General features: G+C 38.8%; 1 protein-coding gene across 5 annotated transcripts in view; it reads right to left on the reverse strand.

Moving 5' to 3' along the window:
* Nucleotides 1-2,831: 2,831 nt before the first annotated feature.
* Nucleotides 2,832-27,978, reverse strand: part of phldb1a (pleckstrin homology-like domain, family B, member 1a) — an 83,234-nt gene continuing 58,087 nt past the window's right edge. For 2 of the 5 annotated variants that reach the window (XM_017701767.2, XM_017701766.2), the window contains exons 9-25: nt 27,127-27,264; nt 25,831-25,959; nt 23,686-23,841; nt 23,402-23,512; nt 22,322-22,411; nt 21,655-21,774; nt 18,760-18,885; nt 17,523-17,681; nt 16,200-16,343; nt 15,491-15,583; nt 12,253-12,319; nt 11,492-11,768; nt 10,700-10,790; nt 10,204-10,350; nt 6,364-6,583; nt 4,550-4,635; nt 4,100-4,240 (exon numbers count right to left, since the gene is read on the reverse strand). In XM_017701767.2, the coding sequence (XP_017557256.1) occupies nt 4,100-4,240; nt 4,550-4,635; nt 6,364-6,583; nt 10,204-10,350; nt 10,700-10,790; nt 11,492-11,768; nt 12,253-12,319; nt 15,491-15,583; nt 16,200-16,343; nt 17,523-17,681; nt 18,760-18,885; nt 21,655-21,774; nt 22,322-22,411; nt 23,402-23,512; nt 23,686-23,841; nt 25,831-25,959; nt 27,127-27,264 (2,295 nt within the window). Of the gene's footprint in view, nt 4,241-4,549; nt 4,636-6,363; nt 6,584-10,203; nt 10,351-10,699; nt 10,791-11,491; nt 11,769-12,252; nt 12,320-15,490; nt 15,584-16,199; nt 16,344-17,522; nt 17,682-18,759; nt 18,886-21,654; nt 21,775-22,321; nt 22,412-23,401; nt 23,513-23,685; nt 23,842-25,830; nt 25,960-27,126; nt 27,265-27,978 lie in introns of all 5 variants that reach the window. The other 3 variants (XM_017701765.2, XM_017701769.2, XM_017701770.2) reach the window with 3 other exon arrangements.

Consider the following 27,978-nt stretch of genomic DNA (forward strand, 5'->3'; position numbering starts at 1 on the left):
TTGCTCTACAATTACAGTCTGTAGTCCATCAGCCTCTCTGATACTTTGTTAGCCCCCTTTTACCCTGTTCTTCAGTGGTCAGGACCCCCATGGACCCTCACAGAGCAGATACTATTTGCATGGTGGATCATTCTCAGCGCTGTAGTGACACTGGCGTGGTGGTGGTGTGTTAATGTGTCTCGTGCTGGTATGAGTGGATCAGACACAGACACAGTTTTTTCAACACTATGTCCACTCACTGTCCACTCTATTCGACACTCCCACCTTGTAGATGTAAAGTCAGGGACGGTAGCTCATCTGTTGCTACACAGTTTGTGTTGGTCATCCTCTAGCCCTTCATCAGTGGTCACAGGATGCTGTTGGCTGGCTATTTTTGGTTCTCAGTCCTGCAGAGATACTGAAGTGTTTAAAACCCCCAGCAGCACTGTGTCTGATCCACTCATACCAGTGCAACATTCAATCCACCACCCAAATAATACCTGCTCTGTGGGGGTCCTGATCATTGTATCTTCTTCTTCTTCTTCTTTCGGCTGCTCCCTTTATAGGGGTCGCTACAGCGGATCATCTGCCTCCATCTTGCCCTATCCACTGCCTCCTCTACTTTTACACCAACCATCTCCATGTCCACCTTCACTACATCCATAAACCTTCTCTGAGGTCTACCTCTTCTCCTTCTACCGGGCAGCTCCATCTCCAACATTCTTTGACCAATATATCCACTATTCCTCCTCAACACATGTCCAAACTATCTCAACCTGGCCTCTCTGGCTTTATCTCCAAACTGCTCCACCTTCACTGTCCCTCTGATCTGCTCATTTCTAATCTTGTCCAGCCTTGTCACTCCCAACGAAAATCTCAGCATCTTCATCTCCGCCACCTCCAGCTCAGCCTCCTGTCTTTTAGACAGAGCCACAGTCTCCAAACCATACATCATAGCAGGACGGGTAAAGGCGTTACCAAAGTATGCAGAGAAACAGGTGGACTAGAATCTGATTATAGAACTACAAAGTGCACCTTATAGTAAGTGGAGCTGATAAATTGGATGAGTAGAAACAAGGAGGTGGTTTTAATGAAGTGGTACATTTATCGTCTTAAACAGACACGTATCTTTTAAAATTGAGAAACACTGTAAGGACAAAGACGGTTCTCTGTTTGCTACAGAAGCTGTGTTCTTTGTGCTAAACGCGTTCGCGTGGAGTTCTTCTGCGCCGTGTTAGCTAAAACTGCTCCGCTGCGAACTTTAAAGGCGGATGAAATTGTAACAAGTGATGAATTAATTGGTGAGGCTCCTCCGCCGCCGCAGACAGATGGGCTCGTTAAGAGCGCTGATGACATTTGTTAGTTGCACATTTAACTGTTGTGGTGATGGTGGAGGCGCAAAGGCGGCGAGGAAAACAAGCCCTGAGCCCCGAGGCCTCAACGCGAGAGAGAGAGAGAGAGAGAGAGACAGCCTCCCCCATCTGAAGCGCAGAGCCGAGCAGCAGCGTGAGCTGTGAAACAGCGCCCTCTAGTGGACGTTCACAGAAACGGTCACGTCTGTCACAGACTGAATTAAAATAATGGAAAAGAAGAGCCAGTCAAAGGTAAACAGGGCCAAATATCACAGTACTACACATATATAATGCTGAATGTACTACTGTTGGTCCGTGCCGGGTGTATGCAGCGCCATTTAAGGTGGAACGGATAAATTAGAATGAGAAGAGCGCGAATAGGAAATTTCACACTGGTTTCGCAGCAAGTGCCACAGTTTAGACTTTGGCCAGGGTTTCTCGCCGGAGTGTGTTGTTTTCACGGGGCGTTTCCAGGTCTTTTTAACAGGGCTTTGCTGTGAGTAAAGCCGAAGGCCGGGATGAAGTGAACTCACTCAAAACTGTCATAAACTCACGTGCTTAACCGAGCGGGACTCAGGGCTTAATCTCAGGCAAGGTCTCAAAGACCTAAAGCAGATGTCAATATTGTTTTAATAAAGGATCAGTGACTTCTCAATTCTCTCTCCTGATTCCTCCCTTCCACTGGTGGAAAGTGTGAGTTCTCCTTCTGCACTGACAGAGTTCTATGAGAGAGAAATAAGAGCTGTGTAAGAAAACAATAAGATCTTATGAGATTTTTCTAATGGAAATATTCCTCAGTCAGACACAAAATAGCTCATCCACACGTGTGACAATGTTTTGATCACTGTGAGAAAACCAGAGGGTTTATAAAACGGCTCTAGTCTCACTCTGCTTTCAAATAGGACTTAAGAGTGGTTAGAAGTACATGAGATTAAGAGGAGATCTCATTCAGAATGCTTCTTTCCTCTGGGGAATAGAGTTGTAATTACCACTTATTCACCTGTAATTGCTATGAACCTAGATCACTAACCCTGTTAGACTAAAGCCTTTTGTTGTGGGACTCAGGCTGGAGCTGTTCTCTCTGCAAAAGTCGAATAAAATGCATTTGTGAGTGAATCTGAGGAGGTAGAATTTACGGAAGAGAGAACTGCCCGATGGCTAATCTGTAAAAAGTGCTGTTTTATTTCATACAGTTTCATGAAAAGGATGACACTCAAAGGAAATAAACTATCTTACTTCAATTATACCCCACATTTCCATTCAGTCAGACTGAGTACAACATAGAGTTGAATTGCTGATGGAACAATACTGACACATTTCAGTGTAATTTATTTGGGTTTCACTGGTATTGAATTCTCTTTGGATCACTGTACACCATTTTTTTTATAACTTGAAATGTACTTTCATTCAAATTTGTCCATTTTACATGAAATAGTTCACTTATTTAAACCAATAATAAGTTAAACAGCACAGTTGAGGAAAGAATAAAAACAAAAACAATAGTTTTTGTTACACATTTTATTTGGGTCTGGCATCCATATATTTATCACTGGAGCTTATAAAGGTTACTATATATGCCGTAAGAGTGCACTGGTGGAGTTTTGTTAGTCTATTGCTTCAGTCAAAGTGGACAGGTTACTGCTATACAAGTTATACTGAGCTATTAAGAAGGCCACGATACTCTTTTCTGTCAAATTATATATTACATTTCAATACATCTTTGAACGGATTATGTAATTAAACATGAGAACTCAACAGTGGAGTAATGCTGCATTTACACATGCCTGAAATGATAAAAGGCACGTTAGGCCATTGTCCATAATCACTACTGTTCCACACTCACATATAATTTTGTGATACAATGTAATACTGGACTTTTGAGGTTAACCTTTGGCATGAACTGCACTTTAACAACACAATTAGGTAAAAAAAAAAGTTTCAATGGTCCCCCACCAAACGTTTTGGACTCAAACATACAAACCCAACAGCAAGCATACGTTTCTTGTTATTTAACAAAGTATAAAATATATTTGAAATATGTAAAAAAAAAAAAAAAAGCAGCTAATGTGTCTATTTCAGACAAACTAAGACAATATATATAACAGCACAGATAACAATAACACATGGAAAACGTCAGTTACTTTTACATAGCGAACAAAAACAAGTGTTTTCCTTACAACAGGATTTCGCAACATTAATACTCATTAATACTTTCTTTTCGTAGCTTCTATTCTGTACGGCAGTAACTCACGACGTGATTTATAGTGAACTGATGTAACACGCTCTCAAGGTCTTGGCACCTGAAGTTCATAAGGACTATTGTGGTCTGATTATGACAGGCCCTAAGTGGTTTTAAACATTTGGCAGAGGAAAACAATATTTAAATCCCTTTTGTATTAATCCAAATAAAAAATTCTTCAAGGCAAAATGATAACATGGAAATGTTGGTATAGGCAGACCCAAAGTGATACATTTTTTACATGAATGAGTAATAATAATAATTATAATAATAAAAAAGAGCAGGTTGTATAATAGTCTCTCTTGCTTTGTTTCTTCTGAGCACCTTGTTATCTGCCCACAATAGCAGAACACTGTCCTCCTCCAGTCATTATGCGTCCATCCAAACTGAGTCCTGATACAGACCACATACAAGTCAATCAGTGTGGGCTGAGAGCTCAAGTATAGCTGAAGTTCAGGTTTCCTGGAAAGAACCGATCGACCTGACGAGCGCTGCCCACTCTCACAGCCAGTGTTTAGTCATCTTTCCCTCAGGTCATAAACTGCGTGTAGCCCTCGGCACCTGTTACTATCACATCCATCCATATTCGCATGGCCTCTGGAGAAGGGGCCACCATGAAGTAGAGCCGGTCGTGGGTCTTCACGCAGAAGGTCAGGGAGGGATTCGGACTCTGTTGGGACATAACAAAGAGAAAAGCGTGTGTAGGGTGAGGAGAAGTGACAGAATAACAGTAGACGGGGGGAAAAATGAAGCAGAGGAAAGCATGACGAAATGAACGTGAAGCAGCCTTTGATCTGCGTCTCTTTCTGCTTGCCGTAAGAAATTCTCTTTACAACGAGATGTCTGTGTTTAAACTTTCACTATAAACTTGCCGACCATCAGGACGAGATCGATGGCTCTGGCTTTGTGTGGCGTGGTGACTTATTGATGCTGATTCTAAACAGAGGGCATGCAGAGGTAAGACGGCAGGCGTTTTTACCTTTGTGGCGCTGCGTAGATGGTCGTAATAGACTTCCTCGATGGCCTGGAAGTAGATGACTCCTTTCAGCTTGGTCTCATGCTTGTCTGAAAGCAGAAAACGGCTTTTAATGAATAATAGGAAAAAATAAGGCTTTTGTGTTTTATTGGAATAATAATAATTTACTTTTATTATTATTATTTGTATCATTTTTATAAGTATGAGGAGATGGTAACATGTCTATTACAAAGCTGTTTAAGAAACAGCAAGAGCTGAGAGGACAAACGGTGGACAATAACACTTGTTACATTTTTGCAGCTGTGGACAATTAATTATTTAACTGCAAAATTCCTAGTGCTGGTTTGACAAGAAAACGTGGCTCCAATCACATTTAACAAATGACTCTTGATGATTTAAAGAGTCAAAAAACCAGAAAGAATAAAAGCATTAAGAACATATTTTTAAACCCAAAGTGTTGTTTAAGTTTCTTGTAAGCATCTTGTAAATTCTGTATATTTTACAGCTCCTCCTAATATTGCAGTTTCCTTCAGGACTGATAAAAGTTTCTGTTTATCGATACATTCAAATGGTTTGGAGGCCGCAGCTCTTATTACACCTACCTCTTTGCATCTGTGCTCGCAGTGGAGATGTTTTGTTTTATTTATCACTGACATAAATCTGTCAAAATCAGCACCGCCCCAGGGTTTAAACCCAGCATTTACAGTATAAGCTATAGCGCATACAGCGTGAGTCACCTAAAACCTCCACTGACGCTTTTTAATGGAGTCTCAATGCCACCCACTGGAAACCGTAATTCTAAGGAACTCCTCTTTTCAAGTTAAAGCCAATTTATTTTAATCTTTCAAAAAAAAAAAAAAATCTCATAAGCACCGCGCCTGACGAATACTTCTGAAGCACCACAGTGCGCTGTAAGCTTCCTCACACCTGTATCTCCGGTTTAAACTTAATAGTTTCCTTTGAACCAACTCCTGCCTGTTTTTTTCCCCCTTTATTTTTACGATCCTGCCTCTTTTTATTATCCAAATGTGCTTAGTAATGGGCTAAATTGTTTTGGGCTTTTTTCTGTTTTTGAAGAGTTGTAAGTCTGGTTTTGTTAGTCACGACCAAGCCGGGGGTAAATCTCCCTACCCCCTCCTCCCCACCTCCCTTGCACACCCCTCTCAAACGCAGGGCTGGAGAAAGTATTGCAGTTTATTTCATCATCATCATCACTACTACTAACATGGGGAGTGAGGGGGTGAAAAGGCTACACACATGAGCTACGTGTGTGTGTAAGAAAGAGAGAGTGAAAAGCGAGAAAGGCAGGACAAGTGAAGAAAAAGAATGTATAGTGAGGAGAACGGCCAAAAACATCAGAACATGCCATGACTTCATTATAACGAGGGCGGGTCATGGGTTGCGAAGATATTGCTTGTTTTCTGCCTGCTGAAGCTCTGACACTCGCCACTCATTTTTGCAAATTATTCTATCGTTTAAAACGAAGCTCTACACACAATAAGCTAAATGAAGCATGGCCAAAAAGTGAATCTGAACTGAATCCTGCGCTTCTCAGTTTAATCCAAGGGCGCATGCTCTTTCAGTTAATTCTGCATTAAAATGTCTTTTTTGTTCAAAATATTTTACGCAATATAATATGTTTAGTATTTCTGGAATCTGGTGTATCAAATGTGATTAATGTCAAATGTGATGCAGTAAATGGGATTTCATGACTGTCACTCTGTTTTCAGCCACGGTGGGAGAAAACTTTATTTAATTTGATCAGGACTGGGTTCAGCAGAACCTCTTCCTCTCAGAGCTGACACCTATTCACCTACCCACGTAATAGGAGAAGGTCCTCTTTAGACGGTCAAAGACGAACCAGCGCTTCTTCCATGATTTGATCTTGCCGCCCATCTTGACCAAGTGGCCTTTGCACATTTTCTCCGTGACGATGACGTAGGGGCAGGTGTCCACGCAGTGACCCGCTGACTCCACATGAGACCGTAGGTCAAACTCCTCCTTTCGGATGGGGAGGTAACGTGTCATTGGACGAGCCTGGGAGAGGGCGGAGTTTAGATTTAGATGAGGAACAGGTTCTGTGATTTTTGGGCACAAAATAAAAATGATTCAGTCTTTTAACTTAAAAAGTATCCTGGCTGCCTTAAAATGCTGAGTTAATTGAAAATCTAATAGCAAATTACCAACAACAACCTGTACTTTACATTCTGTTAACCTATTATTTGAAGTTAATTTAAAATTTTAAGGCAGCCTAGTATCTTCAAGAAACACTAGATAATTTTTTACAATGTAGATGTATTTATTACACATTTAATGTAATGTGTACTGTCAGCAGGGCTGGGCAATATGACAATATTTAACATTAAATTATGTCACAATATGTAACCACGCTGTTCTCTAAGCATACTGTGCATATTGTCAGTAATTTAAAAATACTTCCCAACTGCATGTTTAATTACAAAGAAGGCTTATTTAGGCTTGTTTAATTGGATTAAGGGCAGCACAGGGTGTGAAATGTTGAATACAATTCACTGTATTAAAATTTTTAATAGTGTTTTAATGTGGCAGCACTGTGACATTGTGTAGTATGAAAATCTCCTGAAGTATGATGATATCACATTTATCGCCTAGTACTAACTATATATTATTAGAAGTTATTAACAATGTATTGTACAACATATTATCTAATATATAGAATTGTTATTGTTCTAATATATTATTGTTGCAAATATTAAATGTGCAAAATGTATTTATCACTATTAAGGTGGTCAGAATTACTTGATTTAAAAACGGCAATTACATACTACTACATACTTAAGTACTTTTTTTGATGAATCAGCAGTGATTAGGCTGCAGTTTACATGGTGATTAGGCATGTTAAACCCTTTTACTGGTCTCTCTTACAGTAAGAAACAGAACTTGATGAACCCATTTCTTGAGATCCATTTTTTAGCTTTTTTTTTTTTTTTTAATTTAAATATAATCTCTTTATAGTTGGTATGTCATTTTTACAGGCTGCCTTTACAGTTTCTCTTTTTTCATACAATGCACTGGATTTTTTTTTTTAAGTTTATACATGGTTTGTTATCTTTCAGTTAAGTCCATTGTCACTGTTTGGCCTTTAAAAGCTTTGCAATTTTACAATTTGTCAAAAATGATCAGTAGATTACTTGATCACTTCTTTAATTATTACTGACAGCCCTAATTACTACTTGCTGTGCTCTAATTTTCATAATAATGTAAGTGACAAAATACATCATACAGCAAGTCCTTTTTGATGCTTGTACACATGGTGTTTTATAGTAACATTTTTTTTAAACAACCTACTCGCTGAACAGTGTTTTCCAAATTTCCATATCTGTGTGGACAGCTCAGAATACATTTGTAAGGTGTATTCATACAGCGTCCTACGGTATTGCCCTGCCCTCTGTAATTCCTCGCCTCAGCCTCCGCCCCTCCTTTTTCCTCTCGTCTTTTCATCTTTTCATCCTGTCTTCCTCTCACCATCTGTCTGAGTGTCTCCTCTCATCTGCCTGCTGTGCGGAGTGGTGCAGCCCCTGCGCTCTTCCCACAGCAACCTACCCCTCACCTTCGTGTTTTCCCCCCTATCCCACCTCTACCCCAGGATTCACAAGTTGACCTGATAAAGACTTTGCACTCCTGACTTTGGTGGCTTACTGTGTACATTCATTGACCTCCACGCTGTAGGCAGGGATAAGTCACTTAGCCACTCGATTCAATTTATTTTCCACCCCACCCCATGGCTCTTTAGATTGACTTTTTACTGATATGGTCACAGCTGTGAGTGCTCTGCCACTCTGAGATCAGCGTGCAAGCCTGCCTTTCTAAGTGCTTCCTTTCATTTGAAGCTATTGAGCATTGGAATAAAATGCCAGCTGACCTGAAAACCTGTACATACTTTTATACAGTACTGTGCAAAAGTCAGAGAATGCCCTTCATTTATTTAATTTCCCGTCAATACAGCTTGTAAGGACAAGTCATTCAAGAGAGATTTCTGATGAGAGATATAAGATTCTCCACTTGCATAAGGGAACTAAGGAGTTTCCAAAATTATCCAAAAAAATTATTAAAAGATGTAGAGAAAATGGGACTCCGAACAGCTGCACAAGACCTGGTGAGCCACTTAAATAAGCACACGCACGCACACACACATACACACATTTTCTAAGCCACTTATCCTCCTGGGTGAAACAAGCACCCTCAGATAAATAACACTTAAAACTTTCATCTTTAAGAAACAGGAGAAAATAAAGCTCCACTCTTGTTTCAGATATGAAAAGTCCAGATGTTTCTTTCTGTAATCCACTGTGTCAAGACAACTCAACACTATGAATCTGAAAGGACGTGTAGCTTCAAGAGGCTGTTCAAACAATAAAGTTGCCAGTGTTTTCAGAACAATAGACAAGACTCTCCAGAGTCCAGACCTTAACATCATTGAATGTGTTTGGGATTACTTGGATCATGAAAAGCAGAAAATGCAACTACTGTGACTGAACTTTGAAAAACTGAAAGGAAGTCTCACTAAAAGAATTGAAGCTGTAATGAAAAAAAAGGATAAATATATTAAAAATTGTTTTTTTTTATTAATAATGTTGAATTGCTGAGGCATCTGTTATTTTCAATTAACTATATATTTTGTGCTGTTTTTTTTCAGAAGGAACAATTAATTATTTGCATTTAATGGTTGTTTTGACTGGAAATGAAATAAATTACATTTACATGTATGGCATTTGGCTGACGCTCTTATCCAGAGCTTACAATTTGATTAATTTACACAGGTAGGCAAAGGTAGTGTTAGGAGTCTTGCCCAAGGACTCGTATTGGTATAGTGTAGAGTGCTTGTCAAAGCAGGGGACTGAACCTCAGTCTACGGTGTAGAAGGCAGAGGTGTTACCCACTATACTATACAAACCACTATTAAAACATACAAGAGCAGCAGGACAAGCCACATGCAGGGAGTGTCCACTAGCAGAATAAATGAAGCAAAGACGCTGACCATTGCGCAATACTCCAATTTCCTTTAAGTAAAATGGAATTGAAGTAACATATGTCTGCGTTCATTTAACTGGACACAAGGACCATTCCATCACTATTGTAAAAAAATGAAAATAGCAATTTTACAGAAGGAAAAAACACTTTTAGTTTAACAGATGTTAATACAGCCAATTAATATTATTCCAATTAATTGTATGCAATTTCTATTGGCCCATTCATCATGAGATGTTCACACAATGTAAAGAGCAGCTGTCATTTTCAAATGGTTTGGAGAAAAAAGGATTTCTGGTGTCAGTAGTAATTTGAGTTTTATCTTTATAAACTAACAACTATGATTATCAAGGTGTGTATTTGTCTCTATTGTATTTGTATATATTGTGTATTTTGTGCTTTGTATCTTTCTGCCCAAGGCTGCATATTCAAAATGTTTTTTACAGCCACTTGAGATTAATGTTTTTTGTATATGGTACCTGACAAAATAGAATAATCATCTAAAACCAAACACAAACTCCGGACAAAAAAGCCCTCCAACATTTTATGTCTGTAAGAAGTCTCAGGCAAGCTGCACTCTGAGGGTGCAACTGATCTCCAAGCAGCTGGTACTCTTTCATGTCTGCTCCTTTTCATAGCCCTGCGCTGACCTGAGAACAGTGTTTCTCCCTCAGCTTGACCTCCTCCTCCACTAGCCTCTGCCGGTGCGCGGTCTCGTCCTGCAGCCTCCTCTCCACCTCCTCTCGCCTCCTCCTCTCCTCTTCCAGCAGCTGCCTCCGAGCCTGTGCCTCCCTCTCCTGAGAGAGAGAGAGAAAGACAGAAAGTGAGAGAGAGACAGAAACAGAGAGAGAAGGGCATTGAACTAATAGTGAGAAGATGAAACAGGCTGAAGGGGGAAAAAAATACATTTGCAAAAGCACACAGTGAGAAGTGACTGGGGATATATGAAAAAATAATTTCACAGGAGAATGTCAATATGTGTATTACTGTAGGAGAACTTGTTAAGAGCCTGTCTTTCATGTCAGTCACCCTTTGTAGGTAAGAAACAATCTTCAATGCAGCAGAGGCAAAGGGAGTTGAGGCTCTGCTTTAAAATTCAGGAGAGAGATTATATTTCGCAGACAATTAAAGTTTAATGGGACTCACACGACTCTCCACCAGTCGGGCCTTTTCCTGCTGAGCTTCCTTCAACATCTTCTCCATCTCCTCCAGCCTCAGCCCGGCCAGGCCGCTGCCACTGAGACACAAACACATCCAGCCGCACTGTTACTGTGGGAGCTCAAAGACAAACATAAGCACTTATGCTCAACTGGCTTTTTTTTATGCAACTGGAGCAGCTGCTAGAAAGATGTCGGACAGTTGGAGGCGCTTGTTTGAAACTAGATTTCTTTCCCCACTACAACTGATTCGGCAAGGAACAGCCAACATGTTACAACTGATCTAAGTGCTAGCGCTCAGTTAGAGTTTGTTTTACTATCTCAAACAGGGAAAGGGAAGCTGACCGTAGGTCGGGACCGGGGGCTGTAGCTCTGACGTATTAAAACTTCAAAGGGGATGAAAACATTGGCAAGAAATGGAGCCAAAACCTTTTCTGAGCTCCGAATCTAACTACTAGAATTGAAAAGTAGGCTGGCATCAAGAGAACATCCTCTCACGGCTGACAAAATACCCGAATCCTCCCCTACTACGGGGGAATACATAATATGACAGTCTACCCTTGTTCCGCCTCGGGACAAGACAACTCTGAACAGGTGAGGAATCTCTTGTCTCTTGCATGGTTGGGGGTTGTCATGGCAACAGGCTGGGCAACTTTTCAAAAGGAGAGAACCACAAAAAATGAAAAAAAAAAAAAAAAACATTTAGGGGGAAATTGGGCAGGATGACCCGTTGTCAGGGGAACAGAGGCAGACCAATGTTCCCATGGAAACTGTCTCTCACCTTTCGGGTGAACAGGCAGAGTTGTTGCCAGTGGATACGCTGGTCTCCACGCTGTCTGAGCTTTCCAGACTCAGAGTGTCGTACGCAGGGCCACTTGCTGAGGGCATCTGGTGGTGCAGGATGGAGTGGTGCACAGTGGGAGCTCCTGTGGAAGAGTAAGGGCCGTTGAGCTGGGAGTAAGAGCCTTGCGGCGCCCCCCAGTGGAACTGGGGCTCCATGTCAAGCCTCTGTTTCAGATCCGTGGGGCGGATTCTGGAGTCGTCAGATGTTTGGAGCCCTGGGGAGACATGTACAGAGAGCAGGTGAAGCTTGACAAGAGAACAAATGAGAAGTACCTGGATGTATCTTGTGTATTAGAAGCTCTTTTCCAATTGCAATACACAGTACAACTTTAAGAGTCTTGAACCTTTATGTCTACACGCAGCAATTAACACTCAGCACGATATACACAAGTGCTACTGTTACAAGAAAGCCTTGTAACACACACACACACACACACACACACACACACACACACACACACACACACACACACACACACACACACAAAAATATATATATTTGTGTTGTAACATTTGCCAGCTGCCTTTTACATTGTGTGAACATTTCATGATGAATAGATTGGTAGAAATGGTCCAAAATTACTTGGAATACTTAAGATGTCTATTTGCTATACTAAGAATGTTATTTTTGGGTCAAATTACTTTTTGCTGTTTTCTTATGACATTTATGACACTCTTGTGACTGGCAAGCCTTTTTACCTTTGCCCTCCGGAGCGAGTCTCTTGGTGTCTGTGTCCAGATGCGAGGTCGACAGGTCTGGCAGGCTCTGGTGGTTAAGGAACACGGTGGTAATGAACGATAATTCTACACATGTAATTTGAAGTGAAAGATCTGCAATGACAAGCCTGACCATTATAAGATATTGGCTGCCACAGATTGAGCCAACAGCTGTCATAACATGGCCCTGCAAAAATTAGTAGTAGACAACTCTGACAGCTTGGATGCTGCAAAACACAGCATCTGTAACGACTATGACAAAATCTTTAACCAAAATAGGGGAAATATCATTAGAAGTAACATAATGCAGCCTGGAAGTAATTGTACAGTGACAACCTTTGTTGTTTTGGCTCCAAAACCCAGCACATTGGACTTGAAACGCAACAGTGATTATGAGGTTAAAGTACAGAATGCTGGCTTTCATTTATGGAATCACAATCTGTTTTGTACATAACCCATCAGGGAACCATATGTAACTGGACAAACTAACATAAATAAAATTGTCATGTTTAACGTCTGCTGTGCAATCAATAACTGCCAGAATCCTGCAATCCACAGACAATCCCCCAATGCTGGGTATCTTCCCTGGTGAATTTCTGCCAGACCTGTAAATGCAGCCATTTTCACCTCCTACTTGTTTCAGGCTTTTGTCTTTGGCCTTGTCTCCAGTAAGTGAAATGCATACCCAGCGGGGTTCAGGTTAGGTGATTGACTTGGCCAGTCAAGAACATATCACATTTTGGGTCTGAAAACATCCACAGTATATTTTGGTATGTTTCCTGGTGCAAAGTTTAAAGCTGTCCACTGAGTTTTGAGGTATTTGTTTGGATCTGGACAGATAATGTACTTCTGTATGCTTTACAGCATGCTTTATGGCAGTTACATCATCAATGGATTATGTGCAGTTGTTTTTTTCTCCACACTTTATTCATTCCATCACTTTGATCTCATAACAAGAAATGCAACAAATTTTCAGAAGCCAAAAACGTTTGAAAGATAAAGCAAGCCAAAAATCTTCACCCAAAACAACAAAAGGAATATAATGAGGTGTCCAAATCTAAGGCTATACAAATAATGTTAATCATGAAAGAAAATTAGTAGTTATTAAAAACACTCTTTCATTCAACAGGGCCAAAGAGCCAAATCATTCTGTTTTCTAGGACGTTTCATTTAGTGGCACAAGCTGTAGTCTACATACTGTAATCATTTTAGCAAGTATGTAAACAGTTTTTTGTCAGCTTTTTTGACTTTCTTTTTTTGGCCAAGTGTTCATTTCCACTACTCATAATGGCCTGCTTCAACACTTTTTGGTTCTCATTCTGAGAGACACCAGCAGCAGCCTACACCTGCAAATGCCACTGAATCAACTCTAGACATTTTATTTTTGGGTGTGCAATATTTTATTATAGTCAGTCTAATATTGCTATTACAAATGGAAATTAAAACCGATAACTTCATGTTCATAAATGCACATGCAAATGGTGACTGTTCTTCTCAAATTCACAGAAATGAAAATCACAATGGGTACACAAGGTTTACTTGTCCAGACAGAAATGCTACTCTTATACCAATAGTATAGGGTTGCTGATATGATGACAGATGGACAGATGTTTAAATCTGACCTATATATTTTAAACTGATATTTAATGACATACAAAAGAGCAGAATGTTTAAGTCACACTGGGCTACTGAACTTAAATTGTCTTCTAAAATGCATTTTATTCATTTTACTGCATTTATAACCTGCCAGAACAAAATTATATTTCCTTATAATACTAATCCTAATATAACTCCAATTTTCATATTTCATAAATGTTTATTTCTCTGTGTTGGCATTGGCATCTGCAGATATGCACATTAAAAAATATTGGCCCACAATTTCTATATTAGCATTACCCATAGTAAACAGATGAAAATCAAGCATGTATACACTTATGATACACATGCATGACATATGTGGTAGTCACTATTTAACTCCATGAACTGCTTTCTTTATACAGTTCTGGAACTATTATAGTCGGTCATGTTAAGCCAGCAACAACATCTTTTCAACTTGCTGCTGACACAACACTGTTCTTACATGCTTTAAGGAGAACACTAACCGACAATTCTGTTACATCTGCCAACAGACGCACACGTTGCCTAGTGCTGTGCTGAGTGATGGAACAAGGAGGGAGAGCCATCCTACTCATTCAGAGACAACACCCTATTATATTATCTTGGACTCCTGGCCATGGATGGCAGTGTCATTGCTGGAAAACGAATTTGTGTTCTCCTACCGACAACAAATGTATAGTACTTTGACATTAACAGGTGATAGAACAACAGGCAACAGGTCATTTTCTATGGGTATATTCGATTTGTAGTCACGATTTAGCAACACAGCTGGTTTGGAATTTTCACAATGAAGAAGTTCCTATTCCTAATAGTATTAAACAAAAAAAAGAAGAGAAACATTTTAACTTACAACTGCAGTTCATATATTTAAAAAATGGTGATACATCCACAGATATCTTTACATTTTCTTGTGAGCAGCTCAACATGGCACACGCAAACACAAAAACAAATGCAGCCTGGAGCATAGTCACAAGAGACAAACTTGAAGCAACATTAGGTGATTTGACACCTGCTAATGTGACTGCAGCACTCTGATCATTCAGTTCATCTTAGTATTTAGGCATTATCTTAGAATTTAACACCTATAACAGCAAAACATGCAACAATTTCAGACATTTTAAGACTTTATAGGACATTTTAATATTCTACAGGAACTCTGAATAACAGTCCTTCAGCTGGATTCTAAACATTCAAATAGATGAAAGTCACTCTAAGAGCTTCTGCTAAATATGCAAATGCTAACAACAATTGTCTTTACGCTCATTTAGTTGTGTCATCACCATATAAAATTAATGAATTATTCAACTCTTAATCTGGAGTTTTAAGCTCAATGTACTTCATATTTGGCTTTTAATGTGAACTTTATATAATAAAAGCTGTTAATTATCCATTATAGTTACTCGCCCAAGAAATCCATATTGGTGCATCACAGATGTGCACAACTGGAACGACACACAGTTGGCCAGGAAACACATCAACAGACAATTATTTATTTACTTAGGATCCTGAAAATAGGACTGACATGTAAAAGCACACATTAAAAAACTCTCAAAACTCAAAACTCTCAAAAATCTAGAAAAATTTGTCTAAAACTCTGTGTTACCTTAGTGGGGGTGTTTCTGCCCGGTGTAGCTGTGCTGGGTTGTGAGGAGCCATTAGTCTGACAAATCCCTCTTTCCTGCTTACACCTGTACATCTGCGAACACATCCATGAAAGACTTTGTCAGATTTAAGCACTACACACAGCACTATAGCCACAGTGACAATCACAATCATCTTACACAACACAGAGACAAGTGACCAAAAAGGCTTTAACTAGAAATGGCACAATATGATGCTGAGTAGTAGCTGATACTGATTCTTTAAAAAACAAATTCTTTAAAACTGGCTTGTTTTTTAACTGAAGCACTTCAATGGCCATCTGTAAGTGCCATGCTCAAACTGCTTAAACAAATGTTGTCATCACATGACCTACTTTGCATTATGTTGGGCAAAGATGATAAATATATAATATGACATAATAATTCTGATATTTAAGGCTAGATTTATTCCAGAATTGTGTTGGATTATTTTTTTCTTTTTCCAATGTCTTGCATTTTCTGGTTGTATCAGTCTTATATCAATACATCAGATCTGTGCCATGTCTATCTTTAACACAACACAAAATGACACTTTCCAAGTAACAATTTTGAAACTAAGGCAATTGTTAGTGGGCGATAACTCTTGTGCAAAGACAGAAAGCGACAGAGGGTGCAGGGGTGGACATGAAAAAATGAAGGCACAGAGTCGAAAAGAAGCAGAGTGGAGTTTACCTGCGTGGGCTTGCGTGTGGAGAAAGACTTAGCTGGCAGAGGAGGAGGACAAGCATGGCTCGGCTCTCCAGCAGCCATGATGTCCTGGTACCAGCGCTCTAAATCCAGCCTGGGGGCCAGAGGCCTGCTTCGATCAGCCTGGGTCTTACATGCACGGCAAAGAAATGAGGAAGGCAGCAGAGAGGGAAGAAATGAAGGAGGAAATAGAATGATCGAACAGATGCAGCCATAACTTCAGAGAGGAAAAAGGACACAGATTTGCAACTGAAGACAGCAAATAGAAAATTGTAGTAGATCTTAACTAAAAGTACAAACCTCTGACTGATTCTAATCCTTTTGGAAACAATTCATTGCATCATGAAATTAATTTTTTTACCACAATACAATTTGATTATTTTTAAAACCTACTAAACACACAAAAGGAACAGAGTATCATTAGTTGATAAACAGTCGCTAGTCAGCAAGCAAAAAAATAGGAATGTCTCCCATAAAAATATCAATTGTAGACAGTTAACTCTGAAATCTGATTGGCTGAGCAAAGGTTAAAACCATTGCAAAGCACTTGATATACACACATGTATGTATGTGTACATATCAAATAAAAAGTGTTTCTTGTAAGGATTGTAGAACACAGTTCAGACGGATGGAACTATGCATCAGCGTGTACATGAAGTAAACAGCTCAACCACCTGTGAAACCCTTCATGAGAACTTAGCTTTGACAAAACTGCGGGGCTCACAACTATAATATCAGCTCTCAAAAGCCATTGCCATCCACTATGTCCTTCTCTTCACACCACCATGCAGGACACTTCGTCTCTGAGAACATGGACAAAGTAGGTGTCCGTCTTATCGCTTACAGATGTTCACTTTTGATGTGGTACATTGTTGCAATTGTACTGTCTTTTCACAAACATGATCACCACTATTTTCAGTTGTATACTTTTTGTAGTAGGCCTGTCTAGTGGAGCCAACTGCCTATTGCTCCCTCTCGTGCACAATTAAAAAATGTTCCTCAACTTGAATGACATACCTACCCATTAAAACAGAATAATTATTTTTCAGATGGTTGCTTAATTAGTAATTTACTTCTCCAGAGCCCACTTAATTTGACTATTGTTATATCTTTATGTAATAACAATGAATCATAACCTTCAGACCAGGCATCATAACGCATCAATGCATTTTTGCACCCTATTGTACTCAGTATAAATCAAGCCATCAGTACTGTTTTCTCTTGTATGTATTTATGTATATTTTTATGACGATGAATACTAGAATGACACAATAAATAACAGAAAACAGTATAGGAAAAAAAACACACCTCAGCAGAGGGAGACTGGACTGGGCCACACTCCGTTATGTGGCTAGAGAAGGCAGGGTCAGCTACAATAGCTTGGAATGATTGGACAGGAGCCGTTGGGGAAGGATCAGCCTTGGGCATCCCAAAGATCTGGTTTAATTGACTAACTGTCACATACTCCTTTACACAATGTATTGTGCACACATACACATACATACACCACGTGCCCACACACATACACGCACACACACACACACACACACACCAGGATGAGAATGTGGTGAAGGTGTTTAAGGTGGTAGAAAGCAGAAAAAGAAAGTTACTATGTTTAGAAACACCAATAAGCAGTAAATAGACACTGTGAAAGAACTGAAAAGAAGCCAAAAGTGGCAGTAGCAAAAAAAGTGAGAGATAAATGGGTTGTAAGAGCAAGTGAGAGAAAGGAAAAGAGAGAACTGAGAAAGTGGAGATCAGTCTGACAATGATTAATAATGGAGCAAAAACAGAAGGAATAAGAATAAAAACTGAATGGTGACAAATAACACATCTGTGCATCAGTTAAAAGTTTGGACCTACTTATGGAAACCTTTTCCCTTATTTGTACTAATTTCCATATTTTAACATTCACAGTGGAGACAAACAAAACCATGAAATAACATGAAATTATATAGTGCCCTAAAAGTGTGCTAAACAAATTCAAACTACAAATCTTCTACTGTGGATTCTTCAAGAGAGCCTCCCCCTTTGCCTTGAGTGAGCTTCACACACTTTTGGCATTCTCTCAAGCAGCTTCATGAAAAGCCACTTGGGATACTTTTCCAAGAGATTTGAAATTCTACATATGCTGAGAGCTGTTGAGGGGGTATTTAATATATTGAGAAGAGGGCATAAGTTTGGAATCACCTGTCATGTTAATAACTGCCTGAGATTTGATCAACACATTTCAAATATAAGGCATTCTGGACATTCATTTCAGTATAAACTTAATTCCCAACTTTTAAATTCTCTAACTTTTAACTTCTGATCCCAAACATTTGAATTATCATTTCAAACATTTGAATGCTAATATATGTCAATGTCATTTTATTAGTTGTGACAAAGTTAGTAAATTAATAATGTGTAAATGTGATAAATGATTAATGGCCAAATTTTTTCAATGCTGTTAGCATTTTTTCCAGAATTCCAAACTTTTGACTGCTACTGTAGATGAGTGATGGGTAGGAAATGCAAAGGAAAAGAAAGAGCTGTAAAATCATACCTCGCGAGGGGTATCTGGTGTTACAGAAAGAGAGAGGCAGGGGGTGGGAGGGGCAGGGGATGTGGCTGGAGCTGGAATGCAACCACTGCCATACATCTTAAATACATCTGAAAGTCTGAGGTACTCCTGAACACACACAGTACAACATCCACTCACTAATCACAAAAAACACTAATTCACAACAGCTACCATATACTGCTAAATCTCCTGTCACAGAATAGGCAACAGCAGGAACACATCAGCACATGCTCAAATACACTAAATAACACAAGCCCACCACTAGGGGTGTCACAATACACATTTTCCTGTTAATTTTTGTAGATACAGGGGATGCGAGACAATGCAAGCTGTGACTCAAAGGCCATCACGTTTTATGCAGTGTCACATATGCTGACATAAATGTCTTCAAATGTTCTATTAAAAACTGCTTCATCCTAAAATACTAATTTGAACAACATTACTTGTTTGTGTTAATTATGCATTCACCAAGCACCTGTGCTTTGTTTTATGCTCTTGTTTTGACAATATACAGAACTTTCTTAAAGTCACAGTTCACCCTTCATTCATTTAATTTTAATAAGTACAATTAGTCATTTTTCAGCAGCAGAAAAAAGAAGTGAACACACATTAATAAAGATTAAAACAGATTGCACTGAAGCCTCAACAAATAAATATTTAGCTTGTCCTCCTTTTGCCTTTATTACAGATTCCTTTCTATTCAAGCGACTCAGTGTTTGTGCAAAGAATCTGCAAAGATAGCTCCAAAGTTCAGTCTTAGAAGTTGGTTACATTTACTTGGATCTCACAATACAAGTAAACACAAACACATTCAGACTCTGGGTTGGACAGTCCATTGTTCTGAACACCAAAAGCTTTGTTTACTTTGCCCATGTTCTTTTTTGTCTATTTCCTTTTCTTAGAAATGGCTGATTGCTACAAATACTTTCATACACACAGCGGTGATAGTTTTGGTGGTCTATCAGGTCTGGCATGGTTGCTAGGAGTTTTTTTCTGCCACTATTTTTTTGTTTTATTTTGGAAACGCCTGGTTATTTCATTTACTTTCCTTTCACTTTCCCCTTGCTTATGCAAGTGCTTCACATCTCTACTTAAAAATATGTCTGAAATGAATAACTCTGTATTTAATGTTTTGACTGGACATGTAATAAATAAATTGTGGTTTCTTACTTTTGCACAGTAAAATTTATCAATGTATCAGTATATTTCTTTTCAACTTTTATATATTTTGACAATGTGCCATATTGTGTTGCACAAAACACAATGAATATCACATTGTGAAACGTGTGTATTGCTACACCCCTACACACCACACTATAAATATAAATATATAATTGCATTCCCACATGAAAATACTCCCATGGTCTCTAAAATATCTGCCTACAACTAATGATCAATTAATGATCAGCAACACCCACAACAGAGCTTAAGTCTCAGGAACAAGGTCTGTGTCCACTGAAACTGTTGAGTATACATGTTTATCAGGCTTTACACTGAACCACAAGAGGTGGTCAACTATATGCATTACACAGTTCACAGGAAAGACAACCAAACAGACCAGAACAACGCTGAAAATCATGCACCACTAATTTGTTAATAAATTGCTACTTTAAAGCAACAGTTTGGCAACTACTGTTGAATGCAAAAACCCCCCCCCTCAAACATAGTAAATCAGCCAAGACGGCTGGTGTTCGATGTTTGCTTCTTTAATTTTACATTTGAGCTCCAAGCTCAAAACAATCATCATGCAACACTGCATTTCTAAATCACCCACAAGTTGTCAAGTAATCTCAAATAAATTTCCTCACAACTCTCTAGAACATACTACTATCTATAAAATGGACAAAATTGCTAGCATTAACACTGATTTCTGATATTTTCGTATTTATTTTTGTATTTTTTTGTATGTATATGTTTATGTGTCAACACATCAACATTCATTAAATGTAGAAATTTGGAATTCATCTGTCTGGATTAGCACCTTCAACAAATACATTTTTTTCCTATTGGGTTAAAAATTCAGTAAAGTCAATGCAGACTACATAGATTTTATTACAGTAGCCCAACATCACCTAAACATTCTGCTTTTCCAGATTACAATAAATACATCATTAAACACTGGCTTGAAACTTTGGTCAAATATAACCAATATAATATATTGGTCCGATGTTGCTCATTTTTTAACCCCTTAAAATCCCAGACTTATTACATACTAAGGCTTATTATTCAGTAACTTCATTGCAAATGGGTTGAGCTATTCTTAGGTTGTAAATGTGTGCAACAGAACTCTGGGCCAGATGGCAGAACCATGGCCATGTAAAGGGTTCAGCCATTATTCTGATATTATCTGAGATCTCTAAAAGTACCTAATATAGATGTAAATTCAGTGGCAGCTGCTATCTTGAAGCCTGAATTTTGTTTGTATTTTTGTCCATTATTTGAGAATACTTAACAAGTTGACGCTGGCTTCTATTACTTGTAAGCTTTATTGGCCTTTTAGCTCCAGTGCTAAACCAAAGAGCTCTTGGCCTACCACCTACATTTGAGCAGGAGGAAGACTGTGTAAATAGATTTTTCACCAAACTATCTCTTTAAGTATCTTGTTAAACAATTACAACAATATAAGCACCTGCTTTAGAACTAAGATAAACATCACAATCAGTCATGATTAGGGCACATAAGCAGAGAAATCGTGGTAAAATACCATGCGGTTGAAGTTTCTTGAGTTAGCTTATTTAAAATTCTTCACAACCTGTTTGAATCCATCACCCATTCATGCATTTCTCCACCAACCACCTTTCTCTTATCATAAATGTAATATTAAAGATCCCAGATCAGCTCTGAAGGCCATTGAGCACTAGCATGCCACTCGTTTACCTCCTGAGGTCTGATGGGGCAGGTCTGAGAGGTGGGGCTTTGGGTGCAGGGAGCAGCAAGTGGGGAATGCTGGGTAGAGACTTCATTGTAAAGTTCAGGTTCGCTGATATGTAGCACTTCCTGTTTTGAATATCAGTCACAAGGTCAGAATGAACGGTGGGGGTCGTTTTCACACACACACACACACACACACACACAGGAGCACCATTTCCACAAGCCGCTGTGCTTTATAATTCTACCCCCTACTCCTTTTACATATTTAATGGCCAAGCGGAGAGGCATTGCCATGGAGCTTATCGCCAACGGCAACAGTCGAGACTGAATTTTTACATCGCTGCCCAGAGACAGAGTGAAGCGGATCCCTATAGATATCAGTAGCACCAAGAAAAGTACACAAGATAAGGGTGAGTATTTCAACAGCCAGTACAAAGCACCCAGCTATCAAACAAACAGCAACTCATGAATATTGATGATGCTCCAGAAGAAAACAAGTTCAAGTCATGCAGCCGTTCTATATACTCTGCTCTACAGAAGAGGGCCTGTCAGATCAATGACAGTGAAGAGTGACAGGAGCTTAATATCATCAGACAGCGCTGCAGTAAAGATTCTTGGATCCTTTGCCTGTGACGGTTAAAGAACTCGGCTGGTGCCAGTAGTGAGTTCTTACCTCCTGCATGGTGGTAGAGATTTTTGGGAAACTCTTCCCCCCAGTCAAGCTGTGGAATCTCTTTTCCAGTGCAGCCAGTCGCTCTCTTTCCTATAGGGGTCATACAAAGCATGGTATTTAGACTCTATGGCTATGTATCTAATTGATTTATGTTTCAAAACAAGAGGGTCTGTTTTACTGACACTGGCACTAATATGGTCCTCAACAGCATGTATGGCCTGGCCACTGTGACAGATTTGTCACTGAAATTGATACAACTTTTAAGGAGCTGAGAAGCAGCCTGACTTGGTCAAATGCAACAGACAACACCACTGTCCTCTGGCCTTGTGTATGAAATAACATATAATAAATTAATATAACATAATATTATCCATCCATCCATCCATCCATTTTCCAAGCCGCTCCTCCGTCAGGGTCGCGGGGGGGGGGGTAACATAATACTATGTTTGAAATATATATATATAATTTTTTTTTAACAATTTCTCTCAGCAGTGAGTTTATCACAATACACATTGGAATAAAGTCATATTCATAATTCAAATAAACATAAAAACAATAAAAAGTAACAAGAATTTCTTGGGTTCATTTTTGTCCTTGACACCTTCACAGCTACCACAGAGACTTGTTAATATTATCAATTATATCATGAGCACAATTTACTAAAGCACTGATTGGTCAAACCAGGAGTTGCTTTATAACTACATATAATACTGGGCTTCCTCGAGGATAGGCTTGAAAATGGTTAAACAAACACACAAACATCCATAAAATCACTATTTATTATATATATATATATATATATATATATATATATATATATATATATATATATTATTTAATCCCATTCCAGCCTACGCTGCTATAATAAGTGGCTGGTGATTGGTGAGATTAGGAATTGTTAGAGATGTATGTTCATTGAGTGAGGATATTATTGATAAACAATAATATAAGAACCTTAATATCAGCCAACTGATACGTGGTTATATATTGAGCTCCACTTATGGTAAAATTTATGCAAATGACCATGCAAAGAATCTAAATATTTCAGCATGAACTAAGTGGTCATGGTTTCTGGCAAACCTTTTGCAGCATCTGTAGGGCCAGGGTCCGGTCTTTGGCCATTCTCTCACAGTCCTGAGCTGCCTGCACACCTAGCTGGTTGGCCTGAATCTCAAGCGCTGCCATTTTCTCCTAGGGGATTATGTTAAATGCAGTTTCAGGCATGACTCACAAAGTCCCAATCTGATCATTAATCTGTACCAGCTTCTTCAGGTCAACCCCTGAATTACCAGTTACAAAAACTTGGATTGACTGAACAGGACCGAACAATGGGAAAGATTCATAAAAACGTCCTGGAATCATACCTTCCTCTTTGCCACGCTGCGTTGGTAATCGGCCTTCTCCTGCAGCAGCTGCCGGCTGAGCGTCTCCTTCTCCTCCTCCAGGCTGCTCTCACGCTCGAGCTGGCGGAACTCCAGGTCTTCAAAGCGCTTGGAGCTTGACTCCAGCGCCTCTACTTTCTACAGATGAACGGGGGAGATGGAAAGAGTAGACGCAGACAGTGGGACAGACCAACAGATGGACAAGACAAACAGGCAGATGGACAAAAAAAACCTCAATGGCAACCTCACGCTGGTCACTCAGTGTATTGAACAGTGTTTTAGAGTGTTTACATTTAGGGCTGTAAAAATGTTTTGGTATAATTTAGATTTTGTTTTTAAAAATTACACTGAATTTTTTTTTATCAAATTGTAGAAACTCATTTTGTTTTAAGTGTATAGATGATGCATACATTACTGAATATGTTTGTATCTTATTAAATGTCATTAACTTATTAAACATATCAAATTTCATGGAGCTGAATGGCAACCTACAGATGCATTTTTTATTATGTTTCTCACAGCCAGTCACAAAACCTTGGTTTAATAAACAACACTGCATTCTACCATTCAGATGTGGTAGTGATGAAGAAGAAAAGACAGGCCTTATGGATCCTGTGTGATATCAATCGATTAGTGAATTGGTTTGGTTAAAACATACAAAGCAAGCAAGCAGCTGAATTTGCAAGCATAGGAATATTAGGTGTGCGATAGTAGTGGAACTTCATGCAAGGACTGAGAAAAACAACTACATACTCAGGAGTAAACAAGAGTGGAATAGCCTTCACAAAACAGTCCATAGCGTGATTCTGGCTATTAAAAGATCTCAAATGGTAAGAGTGAAAATGGAAAAACAGCCAACATTCTCAGACATATCATTATTTCAATAAAGCTTTCCTGTGCAAAACATGACTTGGTGTTGGTGTTATTGGAAAAAGTTTCAGAGCTTTTATCATTCTCTATGTTGATTTTTTCACCTTTTCAAACCTGGTACATGTTCAGTATAGTACCATTATATTACTATTTTGTTCCTGAGATGTACAGTAACCTGAAAAAATTACATTTAAAGCTTTTTATCTGTGCAGTAAGATAAAATATACTCAGAAAAACATTAATATGAGAGAAAATACAAATAAACATTAGTATAATAACTGCTTTTATGCCTTTCAGTGTGTTAAAACAGTACTTACAATTAGTATCCAGAATCTGTTTGGCTAATTCATACTTCCTTATGTCATACTACCATAAGTTAAATCAGGAGAAATCAATGGCACGAATACAGAAGAGAAGAGGAGTCAAACCTACTTTCATCTAACATACACATACCGCCATGATCCAAAAACATTATGTCCCCCTTTTTAATATGCTTTCTGGTTAAAGATAACAGGACTCATCGGATCAGTTGTCCTTCTTCGATTACTCGGGTTAGCATGGGCACTCTAAGCATTCTGCAGCTATGCAGCCCTATATGCAGCAGGATATGATGCACCGTGTGTCATTCTTCTCACTACCATCATTAAAATTTCTGTGACTTATGCAATGACAGCCCTTGTGTCAATTAGATCAGAAGAGACAGCCTTGGCTGCCCTTATGCCTCAATGAGCCTTAGGTCCCCAACACCCTGCTGTCAGATCATGGTGTGTCCCTCCTCTAGCCACTGTCGATACGTACTCACCACTGTAGACCGGAAGCACCCCAACTCACTTCTCTATTTATACTGATTTGGTCGTTGTCAAAAACAGGTCTTCACAGACTTTTCCCACATTCAACATGTCGATTACAAGAACTGACTTTTCATTTATCATCTAATATATTCTGCACCTTGATATGTGTTGTTGCTAAACCATAAACAGTGTGAGTGGTCATAATGTTTTTGGCTCTTCAGTGTATATCAATAACTAGAAAAATGTAATGTTATATGTTGTTTCTAGAAGCAAAACTACACTTACTGCCCAGATAAACAGTAATTAATAATTTCCTCATGTGGCCTAACTGACTCTAACTGAATACTCTACTTCTGATTCACTCGAACTATTCCCCTGGCTCTTCTTGGACTGACTCGATTTAATCTATAAAGAGCTCTTATGTATGCGCTCTGTACTCCATTAGGCAGCAGGAGTGAAGACTGACCCTGGCAAGCTGTTCTTGTAAGTGTTCCCTCAGAGACTCGGGGCATTTGTGAAGCTGGCTCTTCAGCTCACTGTACCCATCCCTCAGCCTGGCCAGGATGTCCCGCTCAGCCGAGACATTAGCCCTCCCCTACGAAACAACATACACATACGTACACACACACACACATACATGCACAAACAAAGAGCCAGCCAGGGACAGAGGAGAGGGAGAAACAAAAATAACACACTGCTCAAAAGCTCACCATACAGAGGTAGGACCAGGGCCTCCATGTAAATCTTTTCATATTGTGTCTATGAGGTTTATACTGCAGCCTGCTCTTCTTCTATAGTGTAGATTCATAGAATGAAAGAGTTATGTCATGCAGTGACCTCATACAATCTCAATGTTTCTCTTTTGTAAGTAATGTACCCTTTCAATAATGGTAACTTACCATGTTTAAAAAGTAATCTACACTTTTTTTCTGCAACTCCATTTCCATCACACAGGAAAATTTCTCCTGTGATTTTATAATTTCCCCTTTGAGTTATGAATTTTGAGTAGTATGTCAAAATTTAGCATATTATGTCAAAATGTAGACTTTTTATCTCCAAATACTGACTAATTTATTCACATTTTAATGTATCCTGTTGAAATAACAACATACATTCTAAATTACTGATAAATGTTAACCTATGTTGAAATAATGTCCTACTTTCACTGAAATGTGACAATCTTGCTCTTTTTTGTGTTAAAAATCTGACTTATTGTGACAAAATAATTACTTATTTTCTCTTTCTTTAATACTTTCTTTAATAACTCACTATTTTGTCACTGTAAGTAATTATTTAAAAATATTACACTACGAAGGAAGAATTTCAAGCCAAAATAAAAAATCTGTCATTATTTTGAGATAGTAATTTTTTTTTATTTTGAGAAAGTATTTTGACAGAAACAAAGAGGAAAAAAGCAAATGCACTACTTTTCTACTACGTGGTGGAAATGTGGGTTCCCTCCTTTTTTTACTAATGGTTCACCAAAAACAAATCTCTTTCTCTGAACCCACTGCCCAATCAAACACCAGTCATAAGCCAAATAAAGACAACCCCATTTGGACAAAGCATAGCATTAGGTTGTTAAAGGTTAGAAAGAGGTTAGTCAAGAGCGCCCAGAAACATCTTTCAAGAGAGAAACCAGGAACCAGGAAATTTAAGGAAGGCAAAATTGTTTTTCCTTACTAACGACAAAGCAAAATGCTCCTAGGTAGGAAGGGATGCCTTAATTAACTTGTGCAAGCGGTATATGCACACTGTTTACCTTATCTTTCTCCCTCTGGATAGTTTTCTCCACTTCACTCAGCTTGAGCTGAAGCTGATTGATGATCTCTAATTCTGCCTCCACTTGATCTAACTCTGCCCTCCTCTCCCCTTGCAGCAATGCCCTCTCCATCTCGGCCTGTGGAAGAAAGCAAAACACAACTGTTGTTCTGATAATATTCTAAGCATGTCCTATAAATCCTATATAATATTTAAATCCTATTCAATATTCTGACCAATTCTGATTAATGCTGTAACATAACACATGCAGTAATTAATTTATCATTCAAAATGACCCAAATTCTACTTCTACCCTCTAACTACATTGAAAACACACTCAGCATTCAACATATTCCTAAAGACGGTGCTTCTGCTGATTGTACAAAATTTACTATTCATATCAACACCATTCATTAATATTCAACAACACTAATGACAGTAAGCATATCTAGCTATGTAAACATCCAACCTCTACGTTGTTACTCAAACAGAGAAATGGAAGAATGTGGCCAACTAGTTTAACCAAGGAAATAATCTGAAATAATTCTAGGCCTATATATTTCTCTGTCTTTTGTTTGGTGCTATAATACTACAAAACCTCTGCAACATATTGCTTAATTCTATTTTTTGCTCAAATGGGATTTTTCTGCATTTACATTTCACATTTACATCTGTTAGTGATCCACATCTGTTTGTTAATGTTAACACACCTCTGTAGTTTGCATGCACACATTCTGTCATCATGACCTGCTATCAAGTCCCACTGATGACAAACTGCCAACACTGGATAATGATGACAGTGGCATGCACATGCATAGTTACAGGAAAACACACTCCATTGTAGTGAAAAAAT

This window comes from Pygocentrus nattereri, chromosome 23 (assembly GCF_015220715.1).
Source record: "Pygocentrus nattereri isolate fPygNat1 chromosome 23, fPygNat1.pri, whole genome shotgun sequence".
Classification (NCBI taxonomy): domain Eukaryota; kingdom Metazoa; phylum Chordata; class Actinopteri; order Characiformes; family Serrasalmidae; genus Pygocentrus; species Pygocentrus nattereri.